The 26,912-nt window shown below is 39.3% G+C and overlaps 1 protein-coding gene across 4 annotated transcripts in view; it reads right to left on the reverse strand.

The window, feature by feature from the left end:
- Window positions 1-25,560, reverse strand: part of DICER1 (dicer 1, ribonuclease III) — a 46,682-nt gene extending 21,122 nt beyond the window's left edge. For 2 of the 4 annotated variants that reach the window (XM_052659408.1, XM_052659411.1), the window contains exons 1-15: window positions 25,495-25,560; window positions 24,352-24,452; window positions 23,800-23,827; window positions 20,274-20,462; window positions 19,309-19,471; window positions 18,214-18,344; window positions 16,913-17,047; window positions 16,168-16,328; window positions 13,814-13,982; window positions 12,036-12,508; window positions 4,609-4,741; window positions 3,095-3,337; window positions 2,399-2,550; window positions 1,387-1,519; window positions 345-420 (exon numbers count right to left, since the gene is read on the reverse strand). In XM_052659408.1, coding sequence (XP_052515368.1) covers window positions 345-420; window positions 1,387-1,519; window positions 2,399-2,550; window positions 3,095-3,337; window positions 4,609-4,741; window positions 12,036-12,508; window positions 13,814-13,982; window positions 16,168-16,328; window positions 16,913-17,047; window positions 18,214-18,344; window positions 19,309-19,471; window positions 20,274-20,417 — 2,113 coding nt within the window. In that variant the 5' untranslated portion in view covers window positions 20,418-20,462; window positions 23,800-23,827; window positions 24,352-24,452; window positions 25,495-25,560. Of the gene's footprint in view, window positions 1-344; window positions 421-1,386; window positions 1,520-2,398; window positions 2,551-3,094; window positions 3,338-4,608; window positions 4,742-12,035; window positions 12,509-13,813; window positions 13,983-16,167; window positions 16,329-16,912; window positions 17,048-18,213; window positions 18,345-19,308; window positions 19,472-20,273; window positions 20,463-23,799; window positions 23,828-24,351; window positions 24,453-25,494 lie in introns of those variants that run through there. The other 2 variants (XM_052659410.1, XM_052659412.1) reach the window with 2 other exon arrangements.
- Between the last annotated feature and the right edge of the window lie 1,352 nt (window positions 25,561-26,912).

Genomic DNA, 26,912 nt, shown 5'->3' on the forward strand with positions numbered 1-26,912 from the left:
TGTACACAAATATAGACTAATTTGAGAAACCGGTACATTAAAACACAAAACATAAATGTTCACGATTCAACAGTCAGAAGACCTTATTACATTTATATATTTAAAAGGAGTTAGAAATGACAGCAAATAAATCACAGCTGCTCAGCTGTGAAAAACAGAGCTCTTCCATTTTACAGGTTCTTCAAGCTACATCACACTCAAACATCTATCCTTCCCAAGAGCACCAAGAGCAAGGCATCCACAGCCCACAAAACCCTGGAGACCCATAAAGCCCCTGAGGTGCTTTTGTTATACAATGTTTTTAACTTAATTTTTATTTACATGTGTTTTTCACACACACTTACCAATTTTGTGCAGTTTTTCACAGCAAATGAGAGCCACGACTCTTTCAGCCAATCGAATGCAGCTCATTGGGGGACCCTGGAAGTAACAAAAAAAAACATGTCCACAGTATATGCATGGAGCTGGAGTACCGTTGGCGCATAAAACACAGACGAAACCTCTGCCCTAGTATCTTGAAAGCTGAAGTTTACTAGTTCTTCATTGTGAAAAGCATCAGCCAGTTTTAAAAAATCCTATTGTCTATATTTGAAAAGCCATCTTTCAAAATCCTGCCCAGTAAAACCTATACCAGTTATCATAAAGAGTTTACAATCTTGATGAATTTAAATTTCAGTAAGAATTTAGTATATCAGCATTGAGACCAAGGACAGCAACTGTATAAAGGTCTATTTTTTCCAATCAACAACAAAATAACTAGAACAGCCCAACTATATTTAATGAATTCTGTGTCGCTGTAAGGAGAAGGCAATGGCACTCCATTCCAGTACTCTTGCCTGGAAAATCCCATGGATGGAGGAGCCTGGTAGGCTGCAGTCCATGGGGTCGCTGAGAGTTGGACACGACTCACTGACTTCACTTTCACTTTTCACTTTCATGCACTGGAGAAGGAAATGGCAACCCACTCCAGTGTTCTTGCCTGGAGAATCCCAGGGACGGCAGAGCCTGGTGGGCTGCCGTCTATGGGGTCGCACAGAGTCGGACACGACTGAAGCGACTTAGCAGCAGCAGCAGCAGTGTCACTGTAAGGATCTAAAGCCGTACGTGAATGATGCTGCCAGAAATGTTCAGAGGAGTAAGATTTTAAGATTTTAGAGGAATCTTCAGAGGTCGTCTAGCCTAATTCAGAGAGTCTACAAATTACATATATATAGTCTACTGAAGACTCGAACATGTAGTTGACTACAAAAGAGATTTCTAAATGTACTTTTAAAAGTAGATTTAAAGCCAAATTTACCTATAACTTGCACAGCCTTAGAGAAGCTGAAAACAAATCCATTAACGACATTAACTTTAAGGCACAATCATTTCTTTTTCTAAACTTACAACAATGGAGGCTCGAAGAGGTGAGTTAATTGGCAGATAAAGAGTTGAATAAAATGTGCCATCAGGCAGCTCTCGGGTTCTACATTTCGGAGCCAGATGAGTAAACGGATCACTTGGTAATCTAGCACAGTATCTGTGGGGAAAAAAGAAATGGTGACGCTAAGTCTGCAACTGAGAAACGGAAGGAAAAAATCTGGTCTTCACATTCTATAGTTTGGTTTTTTATGTTCCTCTTCCCCTCTACTGAACAGGTATTTATATGCGCGGTTTCAGCATCGCTGCTTCAAACTTTCAATAAGATGGACTATATGTATGTTTATATATATACATATAAAAACCTCTGAGATGACGTTCTGTATCTGTGCTGTTCAACAGGGAAGCCACTGAGCTCTTGAACTGCAGCAAGGGCAGCTGAGGAACTAAACAACTTTAATTTTTATTAAAATTGATAACTTGAGTATCAACAGCCATATAGGTCTGTACTATGACTGGACAGTGTAGAAAGTATTGTTCAGAATCCATTAAAGGAACGAACCGCCGTTTGTTCCGTAATGATTGCCAACAATTACGGGGGCCTGTGCAAGGCAGGCATCAGCAGTGGGCCCAGTGTTCACCCAAGGAGGGCAGGAGAACAACCGGGCCGCCCCACAACAGCACAAGGAACACGGGGCAGGAAGCCGGCCCTGAGGAAGCTTAGCCTGAGCAGGGAGGGGGCCGGGACACAAAGCCAACCTGGCGGGGAACAGATGCATACAAGGAGGGCAACGGAATGGGCCGCGATGCTGCAAGGCCAGAAACACTTATTTCTGCACAATACTAGCTTTGCATTGTGACCGAAAAAACCATGAACAGAATAAAACAACTTGTCTTTCTTTCTGTCACTGAGGCATCACAGGCCATAAACGGAGAGACTGGTTATTGCTTGCAGATGGTGAACAACACAACGCTTACAGAGTCAAACCGAAATCTCACGATTCTCACAGGTTAGCTACCACGTGGCCTGCGGCCGTACCTGTTGACGTGCCCAATGGCCGTGTTGATCGTGACGCGAGGACCGTCCTCAGGCCTCAGCACGTACGGTGGGAACACATCGTCATCGTCCACCACGGGCTCCGTGTCGGCCTCCCCGGTATCAACCGACTTGGAACATTTGTTTCGCAAGATCTGAACAGTTTCAGAACAGAAATTATGAGAACAAATGCCTTTCCTGCCACTAGCTGTCTGCCTCTGAACCTACGAAAAAGCTCTCAACATGAAATCTCTCTCTCTCCTAAACATACCTCAATACTCCACAGTCACCTGCTGCAGACAATTTTCCCCATGCATCCTTCCCAGCGCCAGTCAGATGGAGACGTTCCCATCCAGGGAACAAGACCCTGAACTACCCCTACCTACCAGCACACAAGTGATCGCCAGTCTTACATGAGTATCTGGGCTATGTCATCACTCTCAAACCACTCCGCAACTCAAGTCAACTAGGACGACACCGTCCATGTGAACAGTATACTTCCTAATCTTCCCCAATAACCTATATGACCATTTTCACTGCCATTTTATTGCAAAATACTGCTGGCTCTGTGCAATTACTCTCAGCTGTCTAATAATGTACCCAGTGCACACCTCTGTTGAGACTATTCTCTGAAGATACAACTGTTTTTATTATTTCCGTATGCATAAGAATAACTTACAGATAACACGTGAATCTTACCTTTTCAATAGCTTTGTATGTTTTAAGGTCTTCTTCAAAACTCTTTATTTTATCTGTATCTGCTAACATTACATAATTAGAGATGGGTGCCCTCGCTCTTCCCTTAGACTGAACATAGGATCGATACTCTGTGGGCAGATCAAAACGAACCACCAAGTTGCATTTCGGTATGTCAACACCCTCTTCCACAATACTTGTTGCAATAAGCAGGTTGGTTTCATGTGCTCGAAATTTCCTAAGGACCTGAAAAAAATCCACCAGGAAAAGGAATTCTAACAAACTTTCCAAAGAAAAGAGGACAGTAAAATAAAGGGACAGCTGTCATTTGTGACAATACTCTGAGCACTCTTAATCCAGGCCAGGCTAAAAACAATGACAGTATCACACAAAACTCGAGATGCCATGAACATTTGGGCAAAGAAACTCTGATTTAAAGACATTTTCAGCTGAACATGACTTGAAAAAATCAAAGTGCCTTTCTACTTTAGAGAAGCACCCAGGGACAAATCACAGTCTTCTGGCTAAAGACACTGGCTTCTTTCATAAACAACGGAGTGACCAAGTGAATTCACCTCTGAAATCCTGTTGATATTCTAAGCCTCCCTATGGGACCTGTGTCTGTGAGCCTATGCCAACATCCCTCCAAAGATGTCAAAACTCCATCACTAAAATCCCTAAATCACTTGGAATTAAAAACTACAAGCAAAGCATCACTTATTTTCTGACATCCTGGGACACACTTAATTTAAGGGATCAGAAATGATTTTTTTTTTAAGTGAAATTTTTTTTTCATACTAGATTTAAGGTAACATCATTTCCCAATTCAGCGTAAGTTAAATAAGAAATTAAGCTGGGTTTTAGACTGACCTGTCAAGACTCTGGCTACTGAACTCCCCAAACTTGGAGTATTATCAAAGAAAAATGACTTCGACATGAATTATGCTGCTACTTTTAACTTCAACAACAAATTTTACATAAAAAGTTTTTATTTGCAAGCCAGGAACACTATGTTAGGTTTTATCATCTTTACAGTGCTATTTCCTATATCAAATCTTGAATAAAAAGCATGAAAAAAATTAAACCAAAAATCTTTAAAACATATTGTCGTTTTTAAAACAGTCAACCAAGGTAGGACTTTCAACAGCAAACAAAATACGTTCTAGGAAAAAAAAAAATTCAGTTTGTTGCTTCAGAATCGTAACAAGTCAGCAAGAGTTATATTTACACGAGCTATCTTCTTCTATGAAACGTAGCTGTGTGTCCTCAGCCCCATAAAGGAAAATAAAATGGCTGATGGCAATTAAGACACAAAATTGATTTACCAGACAGGTATTCTAATTCTACACATGAGAATCATCGTTCGGCTACCTCAAGGGAAACAGTGAGTCTCTGTTTATGAGTACTGTATATCACCAAAAAAATGTAGAGGAACTATAAAGAGAGGGGGTTCCTATAGGCAGAGTTTATATATGTTCTGAAAACTGTTACTGTAAAATTATTTTCACTTAGCTTACCTCTTCCTGTTTTCTGAATTCTGCTTCCATCTGTTTGTTCCGAGGCTGATTCTTTCCAATGCCATGTCCAGTTATAAAATTGCTGCTGATGTAAGCCAGCTCTGGATCTTGTTTGCCAGCTTCCTTTATCAATCTAAGAAAATTATACACATTTGAAAGTTAAGCACTGCTGAGGGAAAAAAATTTAAACTTTTGTTTGTAAGGTCTCTCTTAAAATGGAAATACAGGTATTTTTTTTGCCAACATACCTAACAAAACAGTCTTGGTATTCCCCCCCCCCCCGCCCCCCAACTAGCTTAAAAAGAAATCACCGTCACTCTTTGTGTCAATCTGTGCACCAAATACTTAGAACACCAAAGACAGGGTTGATTTACATGACACGGGTGAACGAAATGGTCACAGTCCCTCAAACTTTCTAATTTGGCAGTAATGACCTTCACAGAAACGTGGTCTGGGAAGCGACAGCGCTAGGCAGAGAGAAACATGGGCTCTTCATGTGTTCTGGCTTAAGGCCAAGCCTTATAATGAAAAAGCCACACACACTCTCTCTCCAAAACACGCTTCCCTAAGCGCACGTACAACTTGCGGCAGTGGTCATGCCCGTCTCTATAACCAAGCTTAGCAGAGTTAAGTACCAAACACCCCAAGGGAAACTTCATTCTCTTCTCTCTCCGTGTAGTAAGAGTCCTAGCTGCGCGTGCAAAGAAAGAAGCGTGTTATTTCTGTTCGGTTTACCCCAGTGTCCTGTCCCCCTGGAAGGAGGGCTCCAGGGCAAGGAAAGCCTCCATCCACTGATAAGCATCTCCATTCCCAACACTCCGTGGCCCTGCTGATGGCCACTGACCACAGTTCTGCATGAAAGGCCACTGAGCTTCAGTCCTGCAAGGCTGACAGAGCTTGCCTCCCTGCAAGGCTGAGATAACTCCCCTCCCACCTAGGCAGGAAAGAGGATAGGATCTTGAGCTCGTTCCCCTTCCTGCCTGCTCCTCTCTAACAACCCAGAAAGCTTGTCCCTGAAAACGGGCCCTTGGCTACAAAATGAAAAAGAGCTACGGGACAGGCTCACGTTACATGGGTGCAGAAGGTTAACAGTTAGTGTTACCATTACAGCTATTTTGGAAATATCCACATTGGAAAACTCAGCACACAGGATAAATGGTTCCACACCTGACCTAAGTGATCCCATATGGTTCCTCTGAAGTCATACAACGTAGCACAAATTCCTAATAGAAAATTGCATTTTTTAAGTCAAACCATTCTTTTCTTTTCTTTTTTTTTAATAAGTACATGAAACAGACTAATATCAAAGCCCTGGGAGAAACCTTGAGTGGCCATCTAGAATATCTTCCTGCCTCCAAATCAGTAAAACACTGGCATGCCTAGGTTACTTTGAGAGTCTGCGCTATAGTTCAAGTACTTAAAATGTTCAAAATCAGAAAGTTCTTTAATATGTTCAAAGATTTGTTATTATGAACTTATGATGTCAGTAACAGAAAACAGTGTTACATGCAAACTGCATGCCCCAACATCTAAAATATGAAATCAATTATTGTAGAAATAATACGTACTTCCAAACTTTAGTTTATGCAAACAAGCATCAATTTGAACAAAACAGAGGTTTAAAAATGCATTTCCAGTTACTCCTAATTAGGCAGAGAATGTATCTTAATTTGCCTAAAATAATAAATCTGGCAGACTTCAACTAGCTGAGAATTGGAAGCACCAAGAGTACTTTTATTTCTCCTTAATGAGACTCTCATCAGGACTGCGGGGAACGGAAGAAACAACGAGCACATTCAACGACAAAGTCCCTTGTAAGCAGCAATTAAATGCTACATACCTACGCTCACAATGTTTAAAAAGCAAACATTTCTCTATCAGATACGTTTAAGGAATCCCTACAGACAAAGCTATGGGCTTCCAGAAAAACAAAGCGAGGTCTACTGTTGTCAGGGCACTTGTATTAATCAGGACTACACTATCTGCCCAGAGATTTCACGGCACCGCAGAACTGCTAGGGCGGAATCTCGTTCCTTTTAAGTTTACACTGAGTTTCTGTGAGTTGCTCCACAAGCAAGCTGTCTGATAAAGAAAGCTGCTCTCTAGCGCAGCAGACACTCACTAGAGCGCCTCAAACAATCTCTAGCAAGGAAGTGATTTTTTTTTTTCTGTTTTCAAATTTACCTGAAACCAGTATTTCTGTAAAATTCCATGAAAATTAACTACTAAGAAAACATAACTTAAAAAATATTAAAATTCAACGGCCAATTGTATAATATTCAGCAGACATAAAAATGTAAGAGTTTATAAATACAATCATATTCAGCAGACATAATTTACTGTAAAAGCTGAAAGAGTTGGTGCTTACCCTCCATCTCTACCTTCCTCACCGTGGCCGGCACAGGCCCACCCTGTGCGTGCACACAGCCTCCCCGAGTACAACGTCAGGCGGTAAGACTGTGGTGTTTGTATACAGTGTCTCTCACTAATGACTCAGTAAGAAAGGGAGGTATTATTACTATCTTATAGATGAAGATGTTGAGGCTCTAAAAAGTGAAATCACTTGCACAGAATACACACCTAAAAAGTGAGTGAAGATGAAAAGAACCAGGGCCCCTCGGAAAAACGGCTGATTCCCTGGCTGAAGCAAGAAAAACACGGGATGAGCCTGGAACACCTTGGCGTACCAGAAAGTCAGGCAGGGTTCAAAAATCAGAAGGATCGGGGCACGGCAAGAGGACCCAGGCGCTAACCTCCAAGAGCCCCCAGTGGCCCAGGGTGGAATAACTTATACAAAAAACTAATCCAGCAACAAATCATAACCAAGGTATAAAATAAACCAACACGAGTTCACAGCGATAAAAGAACGTGAGTCAACAAATATAAACAGATAAACAGGATAAAAGAGACATGTTTCCCTTACAGAAGAATTTCAGTAACACATATAGAGAAGCCCCTCTCCAGGCATGAAGCTGAATTCCTCTCTCCCCAGGATAAACTAGCTTCGGTGACCTGCTTCCAAAGAATAAAGTAAGAAATAAGAAAAATAATAACTTCACAGTGGAGGAAATGGGCAAGTGCATGAAAATCATAATCACATGATGAAGTTTAACATCACCCATGATGTTCTGTGTCGAGACCACGAATCCCCCTCAGATAAAGCAACAAGAAGGGCACCTCATATCTGCAGCCTTCTTTCAAATGCTAAAACCTAGTCTAATCCTGAGAAAAACATCAGACAAATTCAAACTGAGGGGCAGTCTACAAAATATCTGACCTGTCCTCCTCACATCAAGGTTGTCGAAAACAGGGAAAGAATAAGAAGCCGTAGGAGACCAAAGGGGATTAGGCAAATAAAACTAAATGAACTCTGGTACACCTTGGATTAAAAAGAAGACATTAATGGGAAAACTGGGGAAATCCAATAAAGTCTAGAAGTTAGTTAATAGTAATACACTGATGTTAGTTTCTTGGTTGAAACAAACGTACACTGATAAGGTAAGATGCTACTGACCTAAGACATGGGGGAAACCCAGAATGGGTACAGGGAACTCAGTACATCCGAGGAACTTTTCTGTGAAGACAAAGCTACTGGGAAAAGAAAGGAGTGGAGGGATGGGGGATAGAGAGAAGACATCAACCCAGGTTTGTTCAATGCCAAAGTCACACAATACTAATAAATCACACAGTGAAAAGAACTCGAGACTTGGAGAGTGAAAGTCACTTTCTGCCACTTGATCCTTGAGTTATTTCAGGGGGTCACAAACTGTTATCTTCCTCATCTATGATAGAGTAAAAACATCTATCTTCTTCCCTCATGGAGTGTTCTGAAATTTTAAAACTATATAAATGTACCAGACATGAACAATGGACTGGTTCCAAACTGGGAAAGGAGTATATCAAGGCTCTATACTGTCATCCTGTTTATTTAACTTACATGCAGAGTACATCATGCAAAATGCCAGGCTGGATAAAGCACAAGCTGGAATCAAGATTGCAGGGAGAATATCAATAACCTCAGATACGAAGATGACACCACCCTTATGGCAGAAAGCAAAGAGGAACTAAACAGCCTCTTGATGAAAGTGAAAGAGGAGAGTGAAAAAGCTGGCTTAAAATTCAACATTCAAAAACTAAAATCATGGCATCTGGTCCCATCACTTCATGGCAAACAGACAGGGAAAAAAAGGAAACAGTGACAGACTTTATTTTCTTGGGGTCCAGAATCACTGCAAATGGTGACTGCAACCATGAAATTTAAAAGATGCTTGTTCCTTGGAAGAAAAGCTATGACCAACCTAGACAGCATATTAAAAAGCAGAGACCTCACTTTGCTGACAAGGTCTGTATAGTCAAAGCTATGGTTTTTCCAGGAGTCATGTATATGGATGTGAGAGCTGGACCATAAAGAAAGCTGAGTGCCGAAGAATTGATGCTTTTTAACTGTGGTGTTGGAGAAGATTCTTGAGAGTCCCTTGGACAGCAAGGAGATCAAACCTGTCAGGCCTAAAGGAAATCAGCCCTGAATATTCATTGGAAGGACTGATGCTGAGGCTGAAAACTCCAATACTCTGGCCACCTGATACAAAGAACTGACTCCCTGGAAAAGACCCTGACGCTGGGAAAGACTGAAGGCAGGAGGAGAAGTGGACGACAGAGGATGAGATGGTTGGATGGCATCACCGACTCGATGGACATGAGTTTGAGCAAGCTCCGGGAGTTGGTGATGGACAGGGAGGCCTGGCACGCTGCAGTCCATGGGGTCGCAGAGAGTCTGACATGACTGAGCAACTGAACTGACTGACTGATACAAAAGGTAAATTACAGACGATAAATCCTTAAGGATATAAGGCAAAGGAAAAACTGTAAACCCAAGACTACACATGCAACAGAAGTAGCTATTTTTTATGTTTCTGATTAGGAGAGTAGAAAACTGCCCATGTATTACAATAGCTTCTACCCCCGTGAAACTGTTTGCTGAAGAGTGGTTTTTCCTCCCATTAAATTGATGGAAGGAAAGAATCTGGATTTCAGGAAGTTTTTCTAAGCGTATTAAAAAGCTTACTGGAACAAGACCTCTATTGTACATTTAATTAGCTGCCCATAAAGTAAACCCTCAAACCACTCCTGATTCATCATCCAACACTAAATTCCAGGCACATTTTATGAAAGTTGATCGCAATTAATCTGATCCTCAAAGTCAACAGGAAGTAACACTGATTTCTGATAAACCTTTTCAGGCTAATATTCCTTCCGTGGAAACTGGCTCATCTCCATACTTACAAACACATGTAGAAAAGAGGGAAAAAGGAAGAAAATGAAGCCCCCACTTCTCTCCAAGCCCCAGAAAATGTACTTAATTCTTAACCCATCCTGTGTGGGGCAGGGAGCCTGTCTAGAACTCGGCTTAGAACTGTGCCAACATTAAACTTCTCTGACCCCAAAAATGCCTTTCCCCATTCTAAAAAATAACCCGAGCAGTGGTGCACTCCCTGGCCTGTCTCCTGGCAGTCTTCCCACTGTAAAGCACTGGTTTTTAGCGTTCTATGATACCCAAGGGTATCATGATTACACAAAGAAGTGGAAACGAGGAGGCAGAATATCAGGATTCTTGAATGGTCTCTGCCACTGGCTGGCAATTTAACTCAGAGCAAATCACTGATCCTCCGGACACTTTCCTCCTTTTTTTTTTTTTTTGCTTATAAGAGTAAGTGAGTTGGATTAGTCAGTGAAGTTCCTTTCCAATCTTAAACTTCTGATTTCAATGTAATTCACTACCTAAAATTATTTTACTTCGTATCCATCATCAGGATCAGGCCCAATGACTATGAAAACTTCCAGACTGAAAACCGCCAGATGACGACCCCAGAGTCCAATTTCTTGTTACCCAAGTACATTCTCAAGTCAGAAGCCGTTCTTTTTTTTTTTAAACCCCAAATTACCTCAGGAAACAAAGTTTAATTTCTCCTCAGAGATCAATACTTGCAGAAAAGGTTCTTAGGGATCAACTTTGGCCAATTAATAGATCTTGTAGAAACAAGTAATTTGAAGTACAAAATAAGAACTCTTTTTGGCCCTTACAAATAATAGAGCATCCATCCACAAATCAAAAGAAATATACATTAAGTGACCACGTGACGCAAATTTGAAGTACAGCTCCTTGGTTGGGTCTATATTCAGGAGAAATACACTTCTACTGAAGGAGGAGGCAGGGTGGAAATTTACAACCTAATTGGCATTCACTGCCACCTTTGCCAGTATTCTCTGAATTTCTCCCTAACATTTTTATTATCTTCTGATTTGGAAAATTTTAATATGTAGTCTATGGACCAATTCAAATTTCAAACCCAGTTGTTACATGCTTTTCACTGCAAATGTGCAAACTTGAATAGGCATTTGTTAAGAAAAAAAGCTAACACAGAAAAATGAGCCACAGCAATATCCTGATAAAATTTATCCTAAGATCACCTGAAGGAGAAAGCGTGGTGTGAAATGCTCAAAACAACGTCTAATACATCACGTGTGTGTGCTGAGTCATGTCCCACTCTTGGCGACCCTGTGGACTGTAGCCCGCCAGGCTCCTCTGTCCATGGGATTTCCCAGGCAAGAATACTGGAGTAGGTTGCCATTTCCTTCTCCACTAACACACCATGCTCTTGCTGCTGCTGAATCACTTCAGTCTCGTCTGACTCTGTGTGACCCCACAGACGGCAGCCCACCAGGCTCCCCCATCCCTGGGATTCTCCAGGCAAGAACACTGGAGTGAGTTGCCATTGCCTTCTCCAATGCATGAGAGTGAAAAGTGAAAGTGAAGTTGCTCAGTGGTGTCTGACTCTTTGCGATCCCATGGACTGCAGCCTTCCAGGCTCCTCCGTCCATGGGATTCTCCAGGCAAGAACACTGGAGTGGGTTGCCACTGCCTTCTCCAATGCATGAGAGTGAAAAGTGAAAGTGAAGTTGCTCAGTGGTGTCTGACTCTTCACGATCCCATGGACTGCAGCCTTCCAGGCTCCTCCGTCCATGGGATTCTCCAGGCAAGAGTACTGGAGTGGGGTGCCATTGCCTTCTCCGAACACACCATAGTCACAGGTTAATAAATATCTGAACTAAATCTAACAACTGAATACCAAACAAGGAAGGTTTACTTTAATGTCAACTTAATTTTTCTGTACTTGCACTCGATTTCAGATGGATTAGAAAAGATGAGCATCCTTTAGGAACAAAACCTCAGTCAGGCAATTGTATATATAAACATCCTGCCGATCCCAGGATAGCGTTACACACTGAATTCTGACGATGGTGCCAAGTAAAGGACTCTTCCCTAAGCCTTCTGCCCAGCTCTTAAAGCTATTACAAGGTATCACTTCACAGAACAAAAAGCTGCCTGTTCTACTACAGGGAAAATAATGTTAATCTCAGAGAGTTACCTGTTTAAGACCACAGCTGTGTATCTTCTTTCCACAAAAATAATTCCACACAAAATATTGGTAAATGGAGAAGGAAAATTTGTCTCTGGCTTCTCTTTCTCTTCAATCTCTTCATCTTCCTCGTCATCCTCAGAATCACTCCAGGACACGTAATTATCCTGGTTCCTATTATTATACCACTCCACGCTTTCAAACTGCTGCCGCTCGTACGGCTTGTACTTGCGTAAGATCTCGAGCAGCTTTATTACTTTAGGAGTGACAAACTTCAGGTCAAGGGAGGCAGGTGAGAAGTGCTCTTCACACAGGGCGTGGATTTTCCTTAGGAAAGTGTCTGTGAACAACAGAAACTTCCGGTGCAGCTCCTCTTGCTCGTGTTTGATGTGTTTCTGTAGCTCTCTGACCATCATTCCAGCTACTTTATCGGCACACCAGGGTCCCAGGACAACTAGGACCGCACGGCAGTCTGAGAGTATCTAGAAAGAAAGGTAAAGACTCCAATGCGAAACAAGACTCCTGCAGCATCTTCACGTGGAGCCCAGCTGGGACTTCAATTGTCTCAAATCTGCCCCTTCAAAATAAATTTACCCCACTAATGTCAACACTGGGGTTCATTCCTTAAAAGGTTAGGGAGAGGGGTCAGCAGTCTTTCCAAGCTCTACTTTTTCATACAGATGCCCAGAACCACCCTTCTGTTTTCCCCAGTGAAAAGAATCAAATGACAGAAATTAAAAGATGCAACTGTGTACGGTAAATAAAGCAACCTCAGAGCTGTGGTCAGAAGTACAACTAAGTCATTTACTTCCAGGTAAATATGCAAGGAACTAAATAACAGAATATATAACTGTGTGTGCATACGCAGCAGAGTATGCCATTTTATTTTAGGGATCAAAGAAAAGCAAGACGATTTTCCTTGAGCTGTATCTGTGCCCCGGAGTGCCACAACTTACAACCCTAGCGCAGACTGGAACGTAATTCCATAGTGAGGCTGTAACTGCCAGTTCTGCAGGCAAATAAAAGACCCACTGGGTTGAACACGGACTTAATGAGAAGACAGGTGCTGAACAGAGTCTGGGCACTGCTGCTCCAGAGAAAATTAGCAAGAGAGAATTAGGATTCGATTCCACACGGTAGTAACATTCACAGCTGGCTGGGACAATTGACAAATTGTCCTGGGACAATGGTTCTCAAGTTTTAACGGCAACAGGATTCACTGAAGGGCTTCAAATCTCAGACAGCTGGCTCCCACCCCAGAGCTTCAGATTCAGCAGGTCAAGGGTGGGATCCCTCATGTGCATGTCAAGAAAGTTCCAGAGGGAAGCTGATGCTGCTCGTCCAGGGTCCACACTTTGAGGACCACTGTCCTAAGGAATCACTTCTCAAAGCTGCCCTACTCGGAGATGAGGGGCTCATGTCCAGTTACATACAAAGAAACAACAGAAGAATTCTTTCAGCTCAGGGTTTGATCAGGAACTAACTCATCTGACTAAGAAAAAAAAAAAAACAAAAAAAACAACTGGGACTTACTTCTTATATTCCAACAATCATGACACCTCCTTAAACCAGGGAGGTCTCCACTTAATAATAGAAATGTCTGTCAGGTAGCAGTAAACTCAACCCAATATGATACACTCAATGAAAAATGTCCAAAGATACAAGAAGGTAAGGCCTTAAACTAAAATGTATATAAAACAGCCTCATTAAAAGAAAATTCATTTCAACATTAAAAATGTGTGGAAGCCTTTTATTATATTCTCTGTACTTACTTCGTATACGCTTACCTGTTTAGAAATTAAAGTGGAATCTCTTTCTTTTGAATGTACAGATATGTTACAGTCATTGATAAAATTAAGTGCTTCTTCTAACTCCATCAGCAGTCTTTCATAAAGCCCACTTCTGTCAGTAAATGGTCCACAGTCTACCACAATCTCACATGGCTGAGAAGTATATCTTTAACATCAGAAACAGAAGTCGTCAATACCACAATAAATTCACTACAGCATTACCATCCATTACATATCCAAAGCAGAAAAGAAACTCCCTCTTTTCAGCTGTGTAACTACTGGAAGAACACACAGGCTCCCAGCAAGCCTTCCTCAAGCTGTACCCACTTCCATCTGTACTGTTATTTGCCGGCTAAGTGTCAATAAATGCATAAGGCTAACAGTCAAAAGAATTCTGTTGCTTCATTGTTAATCACAGGTTTTTCATTCTGATTTTTAGGTTTAGACTTTCACCTTTTGCCCCCTAAGGCATCACCCAGAATGAGAAAATTTGTCAAAATAGACAAGACACTCAACAACGATTACTTCTCAGACCCAGAAATAGGAAATACAGGAGGAGATCATGAGGAGGAAGTACTATCATTAAATGTATCTGTTTCTAAACTACTTGAAACATTTAGCATTTGCAAATGTCAACTTTCTTAGTTTTTAAATATATCTTTTAATTCATTTTTAACTGGAGGATAACTGCTTTACAATACTGTGTTGACCTCTGCCACACAGCAACACGCATCAGCACGTGCCCTCCCTCCTGAGCCTCCCCCCAGCCCCAGGCTGTCACAGAGCGGTGGGTGGAGCTCCCTGAGTTACAGGGACTGCCACCGCCCCCTCTGCACACGGCAATTCCTCTGCACACGGCAATGTGCGTGCTTCAGTGCTGCTTGCTCAGCTCCGCCCCCCTTCTCCTTCCCACGCCGTGTACACAGTCTGTTCTCTACGTGCTCTCCGTCAGAGCTGCTATAGCTGCTATTCTTGCCCTGCAGATAGGTTCATCAGTAATCATTTTTCTAGATTCCATATATATGTGTTAATATATGGTATTTGCTTTTCTCTCTTTCTGACTTATTTCACTCTGTATTATCAGGCTCTAGGTTCATCCACCTCACTAGAACTGACTCAAATGTGTTCCTTTTTAGGGCTGAGTCATAGTTTAATGTGTCCTCTTAAGCAAAGCTCCCCCACATTTCAATCACAACAGTATCACTCCTTGGATCTTTCATGCCTTTCACAATATGACAACAACACATACAATCCTAAAAGCATATGTAATAATTAAGGAAAATAAATATATTAAAGATATAGTTTAAAATGACAGTGTTCATTATTCCCAACTAGAATTTATAAGAGTCAGATTTTGAGAGCTAAGTAATGATGCCAAACACAATAGAGTATCTATCAGTTTTTTTACCTAAACACCTTAAAGGCCATCAGAGGTATATTTCATATCACATCTGACTTCCATGAATCGAAATGTTACCTTTTCTTCTCATTTCACAAAGAAAACTCTTTCCAAACTCCTACCAAGTGACAGGCACACTGCAAGGTGTTTTCATGTCAATGTAACTGATCACCCAAGAGTCCCCTGAAACCACTGGTAATGCTATTTTATAGGTTCAGGGACAATTAATGACTCACTTGAAGTCACACATTAGTGGAGCCAGTCCTCAAAACCCAAGTGTGATTTAACTTCACAATCTGAGAAATAAGTCTTCTCTCATGTAACTGTTTTAAGAACCACCACTTGGTAATCGTTAACCTTGTTAAAGGCTGTACCTAACAAGGATATAAGGATAATTTAATATGAACTGAATTAGTCATTGTAATTTAAAAACCTAATTTATAAAGGTTCCCTTCTACCAACTTAGATTACAAAGGCTGTGTTTTATGTTTCAATGAAACTCAAAATAGCAACCTCCTCAAAAAGAGACAAACCTAGAAACAGGTCAGAAATTCACACCCATTTTCAAAATCAGAGGGTGTTTCCTATTATTTTCAATCAGACCGTAAAATACTGAATTCTATAAATAAATTAATGTTCTTTCAAACCATCATGTAGAATGTTTGGGTCAGAACAAAAAAATGCACAGTGACAGAAAAGGACACAGATCACCTACTGAGTCCCCAGCCCTCATTAACACAGACAGACAGGCTGGGCCCACGTGTATGCAACATTCCCTCTTAAGGGTGAAACACCGCCATCTGTTACGCTTTCTGGAAACAAGGTTCAATTCCTGCATCTGAAGATGACTGTCCTAATAAGGAATTCTTAGGTCTTCCAAGTGGTATGGAACCAAAGGCCTCAAACCATCCCAGCAGGTTTCACTGAAGCCTAGTTAATCCTAAGTGCTTACCTGTCTAAGACCACCAAGTCAGTTGCAGTTTCAGCATTACTCTTAAGAATTTTCTCCAGTTTCTGAATCTTTTCTTCCAATTCCTCTGGATCACATTTCCCATTTAAAATGGAAGCAGTTAGTCCCAAAATACGAGGACATGATGGACAATTTTCACAAAGCTAATGTAACAAAAGATATTGACAGTGAGGAATTCATTTTGCAAGGCCCCAACCAAAGAGACAGCATCCTGATTAAACATGGCAAAAAGACCTAACAAACACCAAAATGGTCACGTATGGAATTTACTGTAACTTACTTAAAAGATCAATTCATCAAAAAGGAACATTTAAATATGCTATGATAGACTATGCAATTCACTTATGACAGATCGCATAATTTACTGATTTTTATTGTTTAAACTATTACAGATTTAGAAGTTATAAATATATAAATATTATAAATTACCATCAAAAAGGAACATTTAAATATGCTATGATAGACTATGCAATTCACTTATGACATATCGCATAATTTACTGATTTTTATTGTTTAAACTTTTATTATAGATTTAGAAGTTATAAATGTATAAATATTATAAATTACAGATTTGAATGAATGTTAGTTTAATATTCAGTCACTCATTCCTACACTGAAACCAAGTTCCCAAAAGTGGTAACTAAAATTGCTTTTGGTAAATAAAAACACTGCTTTTACTCAGTAATCTGACCTGCATTATTAACACTGATAAAATCTAAAAACTTACCTTCATGATTTCTCGGTAGGGGTGGTCTAGGATTGCAAGATGACATTCATCAAACACCAAAAGGTTGATGTCTGACAGTGATAAGTAACCATTTTTCAAAACATTCAAGGCGACATAGCAAGTCATAACGAGAACCTAAAATAAAACTGCTGTCAGTATACAAACATGCCATTCACCTGCCTGGATATACGTCTATGAAATCAGATTAGGGAACCACTGTATTTTAGGTGAGGATTAAGAAACTCGTCATTAAAAATTACAACAACAAAAAAATTACTACAAAAATTCCCAATGTATGGAAGCTCGTACTTGAGGATCAAGATGTAAAACAAGGAAAACATGGAAAGAGATAAGAAAAAAAAATACTGATAATGGAGACCACGTTTTTATGATAAATCTACTCAATCTACTGCAAGTTTTCAGCTTCCTCATAATTTGATTGATGAGACCTGTCAGTTTTATCAGATCACGAAACAATTCACACAATTTTTCCCTGTCAAATTGATAGGGTTTTCTGGAAGAAGACACGGACTCCTTAGTTTTTTTAATGGCTTATCATTCTGTGGATTTTAAATGCATTATTAAGAGAGCGTAACCCAATATGTAAGACATACTAGCAGACCCGGGACGGCTTGAGGTCAGTTAGGAAACATGTCTTAACCATTTCAGATTCACCAACAAGTAAAAGGCCCTCAACACAAGCCGGTGGCATGGAAACGTCTAGGTTACAGGAAGTGACAGTCACTCAGTCGTGTCTGACTCTTTTCGACCCCATGGACTATACACAGTCCACGGCATTCTCCGGGCCAGAGCACTGGAGTGGGTAACCTTTTCCTTCTCCAGGGGATCTTCCCAATCGAGGGATCGAACCCAGGTCTCCCTCATTGCAGGCAGATTCTTTACCAGCTGAGCCACAAGGGAAGCCAAGTTACAGGAAGTCTCCATCAAAAATACTAAGATCTCAACCAAGAAATGTCAAGGCATTTAACTCAAGAGTAAACTTTCTGAAAGCAAGTTATCTGCAAGATGGAAATAGGTCATAGGAATTTGCATTTTTCAAACAAAAAATCGTACTGTAAAGCTGTTTCTTTTCTATTCAGTAACAGCAACACAAAGGAGTAGCTTATTTGGATTTAGGATGAGACTATAGTAAGAAAATGCATGAGGGGTAGTTTCTAGGCTGACAAAGTACTTGGAAAGTAGAGACTTCAAACCTAATTCACATAATGAAGGCTTCAGGTCATCTTATAAATCAAGGACTTGTACAGATTTATTAAGTGAAATTTCTTTATGAGTCTTACCTGATGTTTAGTAAACTCTTGGTTCCATTTCTCTTTTGTCCAAGATGCAGTTACTTCTAGGTTTGAGTATTCCCCGACCTTGAGATCTGAGTGAGTTCTGACAGCTGACACTTGTTGAGCAACCTGGTTTGCTGATTACAAATACAATATTCCATGTAAATGCAAGAACTCTTCCCTAAATGGCTCTCTGGACAACTACTAATTAAACAGCTAAGGGAAATCCTTATTATTATATATTATATCTAACCACCAATTTTTTACATAGCCAACTTAAAATCATACTTTCACAGTTATCTCCAAAATATGCTTCTTATACTCACCACCCCGCCTGTCACTCACTTTACAAAGTCTTAGATCACCTTCCTTAAGGTGACTTTCCCCAATCTAAGAACATAATTTCTAGGCTAGAAAGGCAACTACTCCAGATCCACCCCTCCTGCTTTCTTCAATAAAATCAGATTGTATCACCAAGAAATAACACAGACTGATACATATTTAAAGCACATGAGAACACCACATGCTGAAACAATCTAAAAAGAAAAGAAAAAAATGAGTCACATGGTTATATTAGTACTTGAGCTGTTTATATTCACATTTTATACTTTTTATTTTAATATATAACCCCAAACACATAAAAACCTATATTTTAAACTCTTACTGAATATCTAACTTTCAAAAAGCCTCTGACTTTCTTTCCACAACTGGTATAGCAAAATCATAAATCAAAAAGTTACCTATAATCAAGCTCCTTATGATACATTTTGTGAAACTAAGACATTAAAAACAAAATAACTAACTACTGAGATCAGATTATATTCCAAAAGGAATCCTTCAAAAGAAATGCAGAGCCAGAATTAAAGGCGGTTCCATTTAGGAAGAAAGCTAACGTTTAACATCTATGAAACAGGATGACTATCATTTAAGAGAAATACTATTTAAAGTTAACAAGTAAGACAGAATGATATTTCTGCTTCAACAAGCACATTATTCATCAACCTATTCTTTCAAGACTTTATACCCCAAGAGCAAATCTGCTTAGCCGTAAGATCTCATCCAATTTCCTCCATACAATCTGATAAAATAGAGCTTGATTACCAGAGTTGACCAAGAACACCGTCCTCCTGCCACTTCTGTTGAAGTCTCCCCTGATCTGGTAAGACAGCTCTTTAGTGAGCAGCACTGCAATAAACGTCTTCCCTGAGCCAGTGTTCAAACAGACTATGGTATTATGGTCCAGAGCTGCTTCAAGCAGTTCAACCTAGAGACACAGTGGGGAAAAAAGATTACACACTTCTTATCTAAGTGCAGAACTTTAAAAACTGGGTTTTGTTTCAATTCAGAAAATTCCACTGTTTTCTAAAATCTCCCTCCAATAAATCCGCCCTTTCAAAAAGCTTACCTTCTACATGTTTATTTAATAATAATAATCAGAGGCATTAAAATGCCGGTTACACATAGCTGTGCTGTCTAAATGTGCTGAAATGGCATTTCCAATTTCTTTAAAAATCATTTTCACAGCGACAGAAACTTTTCTAGAATGATATGAACAACTGAAACACTATAACTTTGTGAAAAATAAGTGGTTATTTAAAATTCATTAGCAAAGTCAAAGTAAAGAAGAAAATTAATGATTTTACTACTGCTTATTCTACTGAGCTACTCTTATTTACCACTTTAGACCAACTGTAATAAAATATACTGTTTCTTTAAAAAAAAAAAAAGACTATAACCACCGTTCTGACACCCTATGTTTGTTCAAACCAATCTCAATTCCTACCCAGATTATGAGGACAGACACACCCAAATAGATACTCAGGAACAGTGAGGTTTTCCCAGGGTAAAAAAGATAAGAAATTTCATCAATGAAACTATCAAATCAATTACCCAGCAGATGTTAGAAAAGAAAATGACTATTAAGAACAAAAGTATTTGGCATGAGAAAATTAATCAGAAGAGGAAAGCTTAAAAAGGTAAAGGAGTTCTATAGAAGTTGTGTCAACTATATGCAAATTTATTCCATTTTAGTGAAAATGCTCCAGTATTAGTGTTCTCATTAGTACCTGATATTTTCTTGGCGTATAAATGTTATCATGAATTGCTTCTTGTTGCCATGGCAGTCCAAAGAAAGGACCCATTGGTGAGGAAGCAGGGGTCATGAGCTGCAGGCCTGCCATGCTGAGGGGCTGCAAAGCAGGGCTTTTCATTCATCCAGTGTCTCTTTCATTGCATTTTTGCTCTAGCACAGCTTACTACAAAAGGGAAAAAGAATACCATTACACAACCATGCAAGGTTACAAACAAAAGAAAGCACAGAAACAAGAGAAACGTCAGAATATCGTTCCTATGGGCCTTTTCAAATTCTTCCTGTAATTGTTTTAGCTTTTTCTTGATCTAAGAGGATCTGTTTTAAAAGTCAAGCATTCTACACTCGCCAACCCAGCAATTCTATACCCAGAAACCTGCCTGAAAGGATCAGGCAGATGCACAAAGATGTAAACACATGAATATTTATTGTCACATTATTACTTAAGAACAAGAAATAACCTTAAAATGAATTAATCAAAAATTATCTAAGTAAATTATGGTCTAGTCTTAAGTGGAAAACTTTAAATCCATTAAGATAACACAGATCTAATATTTACTGACATAGAACCATGTCCATAAAATACCTTTAAAAGAAAATTTGTATACTATGATGCTCTTTAAAATAAATGTGTTTATATACAAAACATGTAAATATATATGTAAATATATTCCAAACATCTGTAAATTCTATGATGCTATTATTGATAAAATAATGAGAAAACTGTATGAAAGGCATTTCACACCATGTACACACAGGAAAGAGTCAAATGCCACCAACATTTGGTCATTTTATCAAAGGACCATAAACACAGACGAAGGTCATTTTTCTTAATTGACACCCTATCACAACTGCACAGCTGATAGACTATTTTACGTTAAGTATTTTTAAAATTATGCATATCCTAGATAAATTAAAACAAGGCAACACCACTTTGTGCAATAAGAGCTACTTCATGGTGTCTAAGCACTCTTCTATATTTCACATATTCTTCCCTGAAGATACATTTGATTATATAAAAGGGCAAAACAGAAATTCAGGCTTTTAAAAATTCCTAACCTGCAGATAAAGGGTCAGGGTTTCAAATCTCTATGAGAAAGTCCACCGGCGCGGAACTGACTTGCCCTGTAGAAGGCAATTTCCCCTTGTACTGCTTTGCAGTGTTCACTGTTATTACTCTATGAAACTGGGAAGAAAGAATTCCCACTCTTTGTTCCCTGACAACAAAAACTTTGAATCTCCTGACCTGTTAAATTTATAACCATGGTACAACACAGTAACTTAACTGTTGTGTCTAATCCACCAAGAAGCCTCAAGAGTACAGTCTCTTGTATGCATAGGCTTAACACCAAAACTTTGATTTCAAAGCTGAGTTCAGCTGACAAGAATTCAACATCCAGTTAACACAAGTAGCACCTCCAGTAAATGGCCGCAGGGCCTCAGGCCTCAGCAAGGCGGTGTGTTCGTGGACCAGAGAGCACGACCATTCTCAGTATCCCTCTCAGAGGAAGAAGGCAAGCAGAGTGCTCCAGATACACAATGAAACACTATCAAGGCCTTCTTTTGCCGGGGTCAAACAGAACTACAATTCCACGAGAGATAATGTGCTCACTCTCTACTGAACCAGAGTCCCAACGGCCTTTCCTGCGACCTCCTTTGTACTCAGCATTCACTTTTCTCAGTTCTGCAGGCCCACAGGATAAACAGTCTCAGGTTGGTCAGTCAAGCTTCTTACTCAACCCGGCTGCAGAGAACCTGAAGTGGAAGGCTATTTTACCCAACAGCCTGAGACCCAGTAGGTCATGCTGAAGGCCCAAGGCTGAGACCCGCAGGCACTTCCCACATGGCTACCCATTCTTGAGGTATCTCTATACGGTGCTCCTTATCCGCAGGTTCCACTTCCACAGGTCAATCTATCCTTGGTTGGATGAATCCATGGATGCAGAGGGTCAACTGTACTATGCAAGGGATATGATCATCCGGGGATTTGGGCATCAGAGGGTCCTGATGCCAATCACCATGGGCCCCGAGGGACAACTGTACTTCTTCACTACTCTAGGCTGCTCACCAGTAGGGTTATTTAAGCCTGATGCTTCACTTTCCACCCAACCCAAATGTTAATCCAAGACCAAACAAATAAATGGTGGAGGGATCAGGAAAAAAGCCCAAATCCTGCTGGTGGATGGAAATTTTCAAAGGAGAAAAGAGGGCAGCGATGTAAATCCTCAAACACACTTCCTCCACCTCCAGGAACCCTCCTTCTTACCACTGTCACTGTTTCTGCTGATGTAGACGTTAGTAGTAATGACAGAGCCAGAAAATAGTCTAAAACACCAATGAATGTGCTATTTTTAGAACAGTATTAAAAAATCTACTTATAAATACTTAAAATTTTATTACAGACTATATAAAAGTAGTCTAAAAAATAAAAATCGATTTTTAGAATAGGCTTAGAATAGTCTAAAAAATACAACGATGCTCTATTTTTTTTTAAGGGCACATGATATTCTTCAAAATTATCAGCATCATAAAATACAAAGAAAAACTAAAAATGTTCCAAATTAAAGAAGACTGTATTAAACACTGTATTAAAGAAGACAAATTAAACACTGTATTAAACACTGTATTAAAGAATACAAATTAAACATGACAACTAAGCACAGTAACTGACCTCAGACTAGATCTTTCCTGTTATAGAACAAAGGCTCTAAGGGCCATGATGGAGTCCAGCGATAAGGCTGTAGACGACACACTGTTACACTCACTGAGATGAGGACTGCACCATGATGACACAGGGGAGCATCCTATTCTTGGCAAATACACAGTGATGTACTTAGGAGTAAAAGGGCCAAAATGCATGCAACTTATTCTCAAATGGCTCAGAACCAGAAACTACGCACAGAAATAGAGAGAACGGATGTGACTGATAAACCAAATGGAGCAACACAGGTAGAGCACACCGCCCTTGTCCTAGTCTTCCTCTTTTCTGTAAGTGTGAAGCCACTTCCAAAGAAAAGGGCTTTAAAAAGCAAACAGTTAAAGGTGACCCATGAGACCAGGATCTCCTTGAGTATAGGAGCTGTATATCTCACATATACTTCTATCACCCACCAGACCAAATCACACCCCAGACATAACAAACAAACAATATGGATTTGTAGAGTGAAGACCCTGCCTATGTGCACGGCAAACGCCTCCACACAGCGTCTCTTGCCCCTTTGTTAGTTACATCACATTGCACACATTCTGAGAGACAAAGACGGACACAGCTCACTCTTTGACTGGCACACATGTTCCATGAGAACAGGAAGTGTGTCTCATTCTCTGCAGCTCTTAAATTTCCATACGTGTCATATATATACATCTAAATAAAAACGTGATGAACTCAATCAGAGATTTAGGAATGTCTACACAATAACATACAGAACAGAAGCACAGACAGCTTAAAAGATATTTCTACATTACTTGGTTTGGAAATGCACACCCACCCCACTCCTACTCACCCTGAAGGGCGGATACAGGAGAGAAAATCTGCAAGGAAATGGAGAACAGGAATTGAACCCTCCCATTACATTCCCATTAGGTCACAATATTTAAACTAATTTTCATTCACTTCGCACAATGACTGGCCCCAGTAATATACTATCTATTTGGGGAAAGCAAACCCAACATTGAAAACTGAACACGTAATCCAATAACGTGAAAACTAAAAAAGGCTATAATTTTGCCAATTTTTACTTTCTTTGGCATGTTTAAATAGTTTTTTTTTTTTTTTTCTCTCTCTCTCTCTCTCTTAACTTAGCCTTAATGAAAAGCTCTGAATCCCTACTGGTAAGTAAAAGTTCTAGAGTTTCATAGATTAACTGACTATAGTTAACTGCCTCAGCAGAGCCAACAGGATAATCCACGTGACTATTTTCCGATCACAGATTTTAACAATTAACACTCATCAAAGTGGTGAGATTTTCATAGTTTTGGATGATTCGTTTAGAAACAACTTAGACACATGAATAAACTCTCTTCCTTTTTCCACATAGGATAAAGCCCAGATTTACCGTCTTAATGTTTGAGATCTCTGTGTTGCTGTTGTCTGAACTGCATTTTGACATTGTGATAGCAGTTTATTGGAAAATCACAGCATACCCAAGCTTCTGCTCTAAAAATAAAGGCAAAAATAGCCAAGTTTAAGATTCTTGTACTTAAGCTGAATATAAACACATCTACAAGAAAGTCCCATTGATAAGAAAAGTTGAATAAAAGGCCATTATTTTGTATTAAACTTTAAACAAAAGACATCTGGGTTATTTTAGGATACTAAGTCTTATTCTAAAACAAAGAACAAGAGAATGAGCTGTTAACAACAGCATGCCTAATTTCCAGAGATCGGGGTGGGGAGGAGGTGGGGTTAAAGAAAAGTTCCGGGAAAGATTTAAAATGAATACAACGAAATCAAAGTACATAAAATTCTAAAGAGAATGACTAGGAAAATGGAGAAAATAAATAAATAAATATATGTGTGCGCGCGCATGTGCACACAGCTGTTCAGTCATGTCTGACTCTCTGCGACCCCATGGACTGCAACCCAGATGTGTTATTTCCTAAATTCATATACACAAGAGAAGTACAGAAGGTCACCAGAAGAGGTACTTGTCTGAGTAATCCAAATCAGCTGGTGGTAAGTCTTCACCACATGTATGAAGACTTATCAGCAATTTAAATTTCTCAAAGAAAATTTAAAACATGATCTTACAGAACAATTAATCTAACTATAAACTTTCATTAAATTCATGTATGAATAAAAGAATTCAGGAAGACAGTTCAAGAATGTTAATACTGTGGAGAAATTTAAAGTTAAGGGTGGTCCCAAAGAATCCTAAAAGAGACTAGATATCAAAAAGGAAGCATAAAGCATTGACGTGAAAAGCTTAATTCGATTAACAAAGGTTGATTTTCCTATATCTGGTACCAGATTTAATTTATGCTCCTTAACTTAACGTCTCTATTTCCACAAGCTCAGGAAAAAATGAGCTGGCAGCGGTCTCTTCTCGCTTATTTGCATCTGGTCTAGTCTATAGCAGTTTAAAGGACATTCATGTAGAGGTTAAACTTTCTCATTTCATACACAAATTGGTTTTGCTAATAAGTTAACAAAGCAGAATGGGGGAACCTTAACACTACTTTAGTATTTACATATTTACCTCAAAATGCTGATTCTAAGTTCTTTCAGTTTCCAAGTCTGTATTAATTCATACCCTAGGTAACCTAAAAGCAATCAGAGAGAATATTTTAGAACATACAACTCATTTTTAAAAAACAACTTTAAGAAATTTCCTACTTGACAAGATTTTCATAATTCACTTATCTGAATAAGATCTCTGATAAAAACAATTCTTGTATTTATTTATTGGGAGTCAAGAAAACAGTATACGTATGAAAGAGCTGCCCTTTAAAATTAGTTTTTATGATATTCTATTACAATTGAAAAATTTTTAAAGCTGTTAGCACAATCCAATCAGATACATAAGGGAGAATTTCTGGAAGTAAATTACATTTTCCTCCAGTAAAATCTTGATTTTAAAAATACATAAAGACTACACTAAGTCAATATTGTGCTTTCATGAACTTATAACCCCTCTTCTAAGGAGTCAGTTTATGTTTTCTAAAATTACCTCATGCTTTGACTTTTAATTCCATTCTACACTGCCACCTAATATGATGCAAATTCAATACACCAACTTGGCCTGATATGTCACACTAGACATCTTTTCAAGTAATATTCACCTCTATACTAGAAACATCAAAATAGTAAGTTGATAACCCTTGAAATTTCAATGCAACTGCAGTATTGCAAAATTACTGTTGAGTTATCCAAATTACTTCCCTAAACAATTCTGTATAAAGAGACATTAGAATGTTAATATGCCAAGCACAGTGATAATTTATTTTATGTTCGTACAACACAGCTAATAGGTCAAGTTTTCTAATTTTAACATGATTTAAATTACCAAAAAAAAAGTGTTTGATAGGGCTCTTTAAGATAACTCTGCAAAAGACACACCACAGACCACAGGCTCAGTCAAGTTCTAGTATAAACCAACAAATTTAATCTAATTAGCATCTAAATCCCGTATATGGCTGTACCCTTTCAGACAAAAGCTGTAACAATGGCTAAACCCTCCTAGTCTTAAATTAAAGGCATCTAGAGCTTCCTGCTACGGATTTTCAAAACTGGTAACAGAAAACTTCCAACTCATTCATTTTATTATGTATCAAGAGGCTGATACTACTAACTTTACGAATATCACTGTCCCAATTTCATCTCTACACTCATGAAGTCCAAAACGCGCAACTACCATGAAGTCCCAGAGTGAACAAAACAAAACACACACACAGTATCAATACTGTGACATTAAGACGCTGTCGAAAGTACTTCTGGAAGCTAACATATAAAGCTAAAAATGTCTTGACAAGCTTTTAGTCCCTAGTGACAACTATGCTATGGAGATCCAAGACATTAATTTTAACTCCAACCAAGCCTAAATGCTAAAAGCATCCCTGGCTATGGATATAAAATAACAGGTTTAGAATACAGGTTGCTCGTATAAGCACAAATTAA

This window comes from Budorcas taxicolor, chromosome 21 (assembly GCF_023091745.1).
Source record: "Budorcas taxicolor isolate Tak-1 chromosome 21, Takin1.1, whole genome shotgun sequence".
Taxonomy (NCBI): Eukaryota; Metazoa; Chordata; class Mammalia; order Artiodactyla; family Bovidae; genus Budorcas; species Budorcas taxicolor.